This window comes from Zonotrichia leucophrys, chromosome 18, assembly GCF_028769735.1.
Source record: "Zonotrichia leucophrys gambelii isolate GWCS_2022_RI chromosome 18, RI_Zleu_2.0, whole genome shotgun sequence".
Taxonomy (NCBI): domain Eukaryota; kingdom Metazoa; phylum Chordata; class Aves; order Passeriformes; family Passerellidae; genus Zonotrichia; species Zonotrichia leucophrys.
The window spans coordinates 7,807,162-7,815,363 of NC_088187.1; the positions used below are offsets into that span (position 1 = coordinate 7,807,162).

Genomic DNA, 8,202 nt, shown 5'->3' on the forward strand with positions numbered 1-8,202 from the left:
ATGACTTGGCTTCTTAAATCTGACAGAAGAGCTGCATGTCTTAAAAAGCAGTAACTTGGCTATGTTCTTCATGATCACAGGATTCCTGAGGCACTCATAGGCTTTAGTCTAGGTTTCTTTTATTAACTTCAACATTTTTAGTTCATTCTCCTTTCCTTCATACTTTTTTTTTCTCCCTTTATTCCCTATGTTTCAAACTTTCCTCTGTGGTGTCTGCTGCTTTTCTTGCCTTGAGGGACCAGGATGTTCTTCAGTGGTCAGTTCCAGCCCAGAACAGAGGTGCAGATCTTTATAAGAGAGATGGGTTTGGTTTGAACATGAGTGCAAATATGAGTTGGCTCCTTTTCCCATCAGCCTGACACCAATGTGGGCTGAAGGCTCTCAGCACCACAATTCCTTCCCTTGTGAAGTGGGAGAGAATGTGGATCAGTGATCAGGAAGTACTTCACTTTTCTGTTTCTAGTTTTCTCCTTGTTAATTAGACTTAATAATACTTCACTTTTGGTTGGAGATCCCTACATGAGATCTTTTGGCCCTCGTGTGGAAAAGCAAACTGCAAAGCAATGAACAATATTCCACATTTGCCTTAGGATTAGCTCAGTGTTACTGAGAAGAACTGAGCAGAACCTTCTGCTTAACCTTCCTGGTTACCTTCAAAATGACTGAGTATAACTAGGTGGGAGTTCTTTCATTTCAAAGAAGTACTTGAAAAACGACTTTCACAGGGTGACAGTTGACATAATTGTCATTAAATGAATTTTTCACTGTGCAAATAAAAACAGAGCCAGGATTTCACCTAGTGACTTTAACTCAAAGAGATATGCAAATTTAGATCTCTGTATTGAGACACTTATGAATGAAGCACACAATAGCAGCCTGATTATACTTTTTCACACTCCCAGATTTAATCTATGATTTATCTTGGCAGTAGGGGAAAGCAAGCCTTTGATGCTTTGAGATTTAAATTATTTCCTTGGAGTAATCTAGGAGAGCTGTTTTACTGGAAGAAAAGTATACCAGAAAAACTGTTGATCTAGTTCAGCCTGTCAAGAGCTGTGTAGCACTAATTACCTTGTAGATATTAATTAAATTGTGTTTTATTTTGCTCCCAGTCCTCAGGCTTCAAGTATGACTGCAGTGAGGAGCTCTGAAAGTTACTTTGCTCCATTCATAACTAATTCTGTTGCCATTACAGATCACAGCAGTCATTTAAGACCCATCAAGCAATTTTTTATGTTGTTTTGCAGGTATCATATGTTTCCCATCTGACTGTAGAAGATACTCTTTTCCAAGAAAAAAGACTTTTATATGACTTATAAGTTGTAAAGGCACACAGGCAGGAAAGGGTTGTGCAGAGAAACTACACAATTATTAGTCTGCACCATTGGGCTTCCCAGCTGCTGTTCCTACAAAGTCCTCTGATGTTGCCTTAGTGCTTCACAAAACTGAGCCTCACTTCCAGTGAGTTTTGTCAGAATATACTATGGGAGACTAAGAGAACAAAAGCATCTGCAAATGAAATTGAGTCAAGCTTTTATTATGAAACAATACATGAAATACTCATCAAGCAGTAGGAAATAGTGTTACATAAATGATGTGTCTTCATGAAATATTGTTATTTAACCTAGGAAAATGTAATTAAGGATTCCTCCAAAGCCCAGAAAGCTGGCCTTCTCTTCATGTTGCTATTCTGCAATTTTCTATTGACCTCTCCCTCCAAGTTCCTCTTGCTTCAGACAGTCTAACCCTGTGCCCTTGAAAGGACACTCTAGGACTAATAAGTTGCCCAAACCTCAGAAACTGTGGAAACCCTCAATTCAGTTATTCATGCATGCAATCATTGCTGGCAGAAAATAAATGGTGATCTAGAGCTCATCAGGGCACTCAGAGCTGGAAGTTCTGCTGTACCATGAGGATTGCAGAGAGGTTCTGCTCTACAGTGAGCACGTAGCCAATGCAGGAATAAACTTGTCCTCCTTAATCATGTATAAATCCATGTGGAGATCTGCAGAAAAAGGAACCCAGAATATCAAAATCCATGCTGACATTGGCCATACCAATGACATCTTAAGGGCTTCAAATAATTTAAACACTTTTCTAACATTAATTCTTCACAGTGGCCTGGGAGCAGCTGTTGGGAAGAATTCCTGTAGCTAAGTGAGCCAGCTTTCAACTGTGTCTCAGCTGGAAGATTATTTTGAAAATTGCCAACTTACCTCCTAAGGCTGAAGTTTGGGAATGTTATGTTTTTGTTTTTAAATGAGTTTCAGACCTTTGTTTTATTGTGGATTAATAGAGCCCCACTGAAGTCTACCACAACATCCCAATTTTTAAAGGTATTCAAAGAAGTACAAATAGATAAAAGAATTTTAAGCAGATGAACTTTCCATTTTTTGAAAGAGATCAGCTGTGACAGATACCATCTCTGCATTCTACTGCTTAAAACTTTTGAAATATGAAGCTAAATCTGCAACTTTTATATTAAAAATTAACTGGGAGTGATATAGCTTCACTTTTATGGTGATGATTCAAACTTATCTCAGTTGACAAATTTCATGTCTGTTTAAAAAACCTCCTTGCAAGTCAGACTGCATCCTGAATATCTCCAGGATGACAACTGAGTTTAATCCTGCCCCGGTCCCTCTGAGAGCTAAGTGAACAAGTACAAGATTTGAGCAGAAAAGTTGGAAAAAGAATACAGGGAAACAGGAGCAATCTGAAGCCACATTAATAAGAATGTTCTGCAATCACCTTACACCCACAAAGGCATAACCAGAGTTTTATTAACAGAACAGAGTGACAGAGTTGGTGCCTGGGACATTTCTGTTCCCTGCCCTGCTCAGCAGCCCAACACCTTCCAGCACAAGGTGCTTCCCCCTTGGTTATTCCCCTCTCTCCCAGTGTGTGACTCGACCTTTTATTATGAAGAAAAAAAGATGCACTGTAGAAGATATATATAAAAATATAAATATATATGTATATATACCAGTTGGAGGGTGGGCAATCCCATTAGATTGGGTGCACCAGGTCCCTGTTGCAGTGTGGGAGGCAATGAGGATTCAGCCAATGTTCAAGGAATTGCTCTTCTGATCTCTGCTCCAAGCGCTGGAGGTGAAGCATGTACTCCTGTTTAAAGCAAAGCAAAAGAACTTTAATTGTGTCATCACTCAATTCTAATGTCAGGCCAGGGACCCAGGATAATTTCACAGCTGATGGAAGAGCCAGTAATTTATCCATTAAAATAATCAAATATAGTGAAATATGTTGCTGGTCAGCTTGCCCCAGCCTAGCAATATTTAGTGAATGATTTCCTCTCCAGACCAGCAAAGGTGTTGAGCAAGAATTATACAACAATATTCATAAATTAGGAATTCTGTATACACATTTCTTATTTGCATATCAACACAGAAGCCTTTGTTGGGCCTGAGGGTACAAAGGATTCTCACAAACAGATTTGTTATAGCCCCTTTTGAAAACTGGTTCCTGCTGCTTAAAGAACATTAACCCCTTGCAGGATCATGTGGCAGGACTGAAGGGTTCTGGTAAGAAACACACACTACCTACACATTTCCCAAGCCACAAGCTGTTCTAGTGCTGCAGCCAGTTTATTTCCATTTCTCTAAACATTTATAAGTCCAAAAATACTTGCAGCAACCAAATTTAAGCTCTTATCTCTGCCAAATCTATATCTTATAAAATTGAAATGGCTTTATTAAACCCCATTTGTAATTCCTTCAACAAAATCATTCTGGTTTTATTTTAAGCATAAGTTGTTCGAATTGTCAATACCTTTTGTGCTCATAATATCAAAATAAGTTAAAACTGTGGGGCTGAGAGGATGACACATTGTCAAAGCAGGATCTAAGTCAAATTAACTTTAAAGCATGCTGATAATATAAATTACATTTTCTTTTAATAATCCAATGGGGCTGATCTTTCTGTCTGTAACTGAACAGGTTTCTGTCTCAAGCAGCACTGTGGAAGTCAAAGAGTGTCACAACGAATTGCAAATTACATTCCCCAGCTCAGCATGATCTGGCCCAGTACAAACAGCTTTTGCTTAAAACAGATGAACAGAGGTGGGTTCATCCCAGCATTCATTTCATTCTGCTACAAAGCATCCATACAAAATCAGTTTTTCTCCTTGAGTCCATGTGCACAAGCTGTGCCCAGGGATGCAGCAGCCATGCACCTTCATTCACATGGAAAATCTCCACGTTCCACAGGGCAATGAGGGTTGCTTTTTTATCTGAAGATTCTTCCTTTTCTACTAAAAACCTTGACATTTATGGAGCAAAACAAATACTCATGTTTGGATTTTCTTACAGAGGGTCAGCTTTGCTTTCTAGATGAAAAACAAAAGAAAATAAATAAAAGAAGGTTGAAATTTCTCAAAAAGTGGTAGGACAGAAAGTGTCAAGGACAGAGCAGCAGAGTCAGAAATCCATTTCTTTAATGGTCATGAAAAACATTTCTTTAGCCCTGAATCCCTCCTCTCCCCACACTGAGTCATAGAATTCATAAGGATCACCACATCCAACTCCCTGCTCCTCACAGGACCAGCTAAAACTAAACCATAGATTAAATGTTGCATGCATGCATGTAGAGCTTCTTGCAATACAGGAATGACCTCAATCCAACTGTTCTGCTGCTTCATTTATTCTGTATTCAATATTTGTTATATTTACCACATAACCTTAATTGTGGTTATACAGCAGATGGGAGCTGTATTCCTGCTATTTTGCAAAAACTACAAGGCTTATTTAACATCTTAGAAACCAACCCAGTCCTGAGTGTTGTGGGCAGCAGTGCAGCCTTCTGGTTTTTGGCTGTGTTGTGCAATTTTCAGTGTACAGGGTTGTCAACAAGCACGGAGCAATATCTGGGACAGCTTTGGTTTGTTGTGTGCTCACCCAGTGTTGGGCAGGTGGATTCTGTCTGTCTGGTGCACATTACCCACTGGAAAGGGGAAAAACCAGAAGCTGTTTCTGCAACCCTGCAAGGAATTTCATGTCTTCATGGTGCTCTTCATGTCCTGTGGAGTCCAGAAGTGTCCAGCACCTCGCTAAACTGAGCCCCCTGTGCTCCTCACGTGCACAATCCCCTGTGTGCTCCTGGCTTCTGTGCCTTTGCCTCTTCAGAACCATGTGATTTTAGCTCAGTTTATTTACTTTGGAAAGAAATAGGCAGTAGTTTTAAAATACCTTAAGTATACCCTTGATGAGTGCAGGATTATGTGTTAGGTCTTGTCAAAGCAAGGAAAACAGAAGGCTCTTTAATTCTTTTTCTTTTGTTGTAATAGGGTTTAAAAAGAAATAAATGTAGATATTGCATGCAAGCCCAAAACAGTTGCATTAAGCCAGCAATGAAAAACTCTTACAATATCATAAAAAACCATCCTATCTGTAGCATCCATAAATAAGTCAATGAAAGAAAGAGATTTTTAAAGCTGGTTGAGAACTACCTCAGCCTCCACACTGACCACTGGCACCTCCATCTCCTCTCTGCCTGCAGTGCAGAATGTACTGCAAGCAGAAGACCTTTCCTGTTACTTACTTCAGGCACGAGCTCATGAAATCCACATCTCTATAAATTAAAAGCCATTTTCTTCTCAAAAATGTGATTGGTATTTTTGAACCATGACAAATGATCTCTTCATTCTGCACGTGAACATTTCCTGAGCCGTACTCAGCACTTGCAGAATGTTTTTAACTGTAATTGAAAGAATTTAAAGGTTTTTTAATATTTTATGGAAGAACTCAGCTGCTTTAAAGGGTGATATTCATAACATAATGCCTGGAAGCAATAGAAATTTAATACTAAGCTCAAATGGTTTGGGGGATTTGGTGTTGGGTTTTTCAGTTAATGCAATTTAAGAGTAAATAACATAAATCACCCTCATTGGTTCATCAGGGAAACCAGCTTTTCTTGGTCTCTCCTCACGACGAGTCCTCAGCATCTGTTTGGCATCTTTTTCAGACAAAATTGGTGAAGTTTCTAAAGACAGAACAGCAGAAATTAATTCTGAAATTACAAAAAATATAGTATTTTATCTATCAGTTGTGAAATGAAATGTCCCCAAACCGGATTTTTTTTCTATAAACAAAGTGTTCTTTCATTACAGCCCCTTCCCAGGGGATATTCCATTCCAAGAGATAGGAGTGGAATTTTAAACCATTTTGATACTTGTGTTTTCTCTTGTCCTACTAGTATGAAGCAAAGCCCACATATTCCTGGTACTATAAAATGAGCAAATACAACAGCACCATCAAACCACTGGCATTAATTGCTCTTCCAACTCTTTGTTCTTTTCTGTGTTGCTTTATAGGATTTTTTTCAAAGTAATGAGTTAGATACATTGCATTGAACATTCCACTTGCAGGACCTTGGTAAAATAATATTAAAATAGTAAGCAAGTAAAACTAAAACTTTGTGGTTTACAACAAATGACTACAGTGTGGTAATGGAGAGAGTTAAATATCAAATACAACATCATGATTGCTAAAAATCAAATCATGGAAAGCCTGCAATATAAAAGTGGTTGAGTGTTAAAAATAAAATATATGAAAATATATGAAAAATTAATACTAGAATAGAAGGTTGACAAACTAATACTACTTATATGCTCTGCAGCTCTACACATATGCAGGTTTGTTGATATAAACTCCTACCTGTAACAGTAGTCAGCAGGACCAAAAAGGAGACCAACAGAAGAAACTTCTTCATTTTGATTCTGCTTTCTCTCAGTCTGTTCCAAAATGAGCAACCCTGACCGAGGCATTCTCCTATTTGAAGGAGCTACGTCAGTCCCAAATGTTTGTTTGTGCTTTAATTTCAGTGATAGTATGATTCTGAAGACATCTGGTCGGAAGGTTTGAATTAGTCTATTATCTGCTCACACATTCTCTGCATAACTCTTTTCCTGAGGGAAAGAAAATAGAAGGCCTTTTTTTCCACCTCAGGCTTCAGAGCTGCACTGAGTATTTTAAATAAACTTGTGAAAATAAAGTCTATCCCTTATATTTAGCATGGCAAGCAAAGGTTTTTGGTGCCCAAGGTAAACTATTGTTTTTTAAAAGAAACAACTGCCCAGTACTGTTAATCTCAGAGGCAGCTGCAAAGGGGCCCCTTTTTCAAAGGTTGTCTCTAACTTTGCTCCAGCAGAGAAGTATTTACTAATGGGGTTTAACTCTAGCAAAGCCAAATTGTGACTGCTAAGAAACACAGCAGAGTTTTCTATCAAATTAATAGAATCAACAGAAATGAAAACCTACATAATTCTCCTCCTTTCAGGACAAGTTAGCAGAAAACAGGATTATAAAGCATAATAAGCATAGTGTTGAGTAAGGATGTAGGTTAGCAAATGTCACTGCAAACAGGTAGTTTTGGCTTTGAGAAATGTCTAGAGCTCTTCTGGGCAGTGCCATGCTCAACACGTGGTACCAGCATCACCAATTTGTAGGGCATGAAATGCATCCCTTCAACTATAAGATATAAAATCATCATTGGCTCTTACATGAGGGAAGTGAGGAATTTCCCTGGAAATCTGAGTGTTGCCCAGCTGTGCAGTATGTGCATTTTTCAGTGTTTTTTTAAAGATACCAAGACCTAGAATCCAATCAATTTTGTATATGCTGTATGAATTTACATCATTGCTCACTATACTGTTTTGAAAGTGCAAAATCCTGTAGGTTCTAATGGCAGCCACTATTATTAGAACTGCTTCAGGGAAACAATCAAACACGTAACGACAACGAAATTATGAGGGGAAGGCATTTATGGTTGGGCAATAAAGCACAACCATGGGGAGGAAAAATACAGCACAAAGGCACAACTTTGGGGGACCTCACTGCTGAACCTGAAATGTTGTAGTGAGGTGGGATTGGGTTTATCTGCTGGGCCAACAGAGGACATGGGGAAACGGCCTCAAGCTGAGACGGGGGAGATTCAGATTGAAGATTATCATGGTTTGGTGTGTCAGGCTTTGGGAAGGGATGCCCATGGTGGAGTCCCCATGGCTGGAGCTGCTCACGAGGAGCTGGACCTGGCGTGGGTGCTGTGGTTTGGTGTTATGGTGGCAGTGCCGGTCGGACCGGGTGATCGGAAAGGCCTCTTCCAACTCTGATGACTCCATCATTCTAGGGCAGAACGAAATTATGGGGGAAAACATTTATGGTTGGGCAATAAAGGCACAAACACGGC

At 39.2% G+C, this 8,202-nt stretch overlaps 1 protein-coding gene across 1 annotated transcript; it reads right to left on the reverse strand.

Annotated features, from left to right (window-relative positions):
* Positions 1–1,517: 1,517 nt before the first annotated feature.
* Positions 1,518–6,788, reverse strand: C18H17orf67 (chromosome 18 C17orf67 homolog). Its single transcript, XM_064728588.1, has 4 exons — positions 6,672–6,788; positions 5,897–5,997; positions 2,987–3,126; positions 1,518–2,005 (listed from the first exon to the last, which is right to left on the reverse strand). The coding sequence occupies exons 1-3, from the start codon at positions 6,724–6,726 to the stop codon at positions 3,010–3,012; spliced, it is 273 nt and encodes a 90-aa protein (XP_064584658.1). The 5' UTR covers positions 6,727–6,788; the 3' UTR covers positions 1,518–2,005; positions 2,987–3,009.
* Positions 6,789–8,202: the final 1,414 nt, after the last annotated feature.

Coding starts and splice junctions, on each gene's coding strand:
- C18H17orf67 (XM_064728588.1), bottom strand. CDS start 6,726: ATGAAGAAGTTTCTTCTGTTGGTCTCCTTTTTGGTCCTGCTGACTACT. Junction 5,998..6,671: donor CCTGCTGACTACTGTTACAG/GTAGGAGTTTAT, acceptor TTCTGTCTTTAG/AAACTTCACCAATTTTGTCT. Junction 3,127..5,896: donor TCCCTGATGAACCAATGAGG/GTGATTTATGTT, acceptor TGCTTTAAACAG/GAGTACATGCTTCACCTCCA.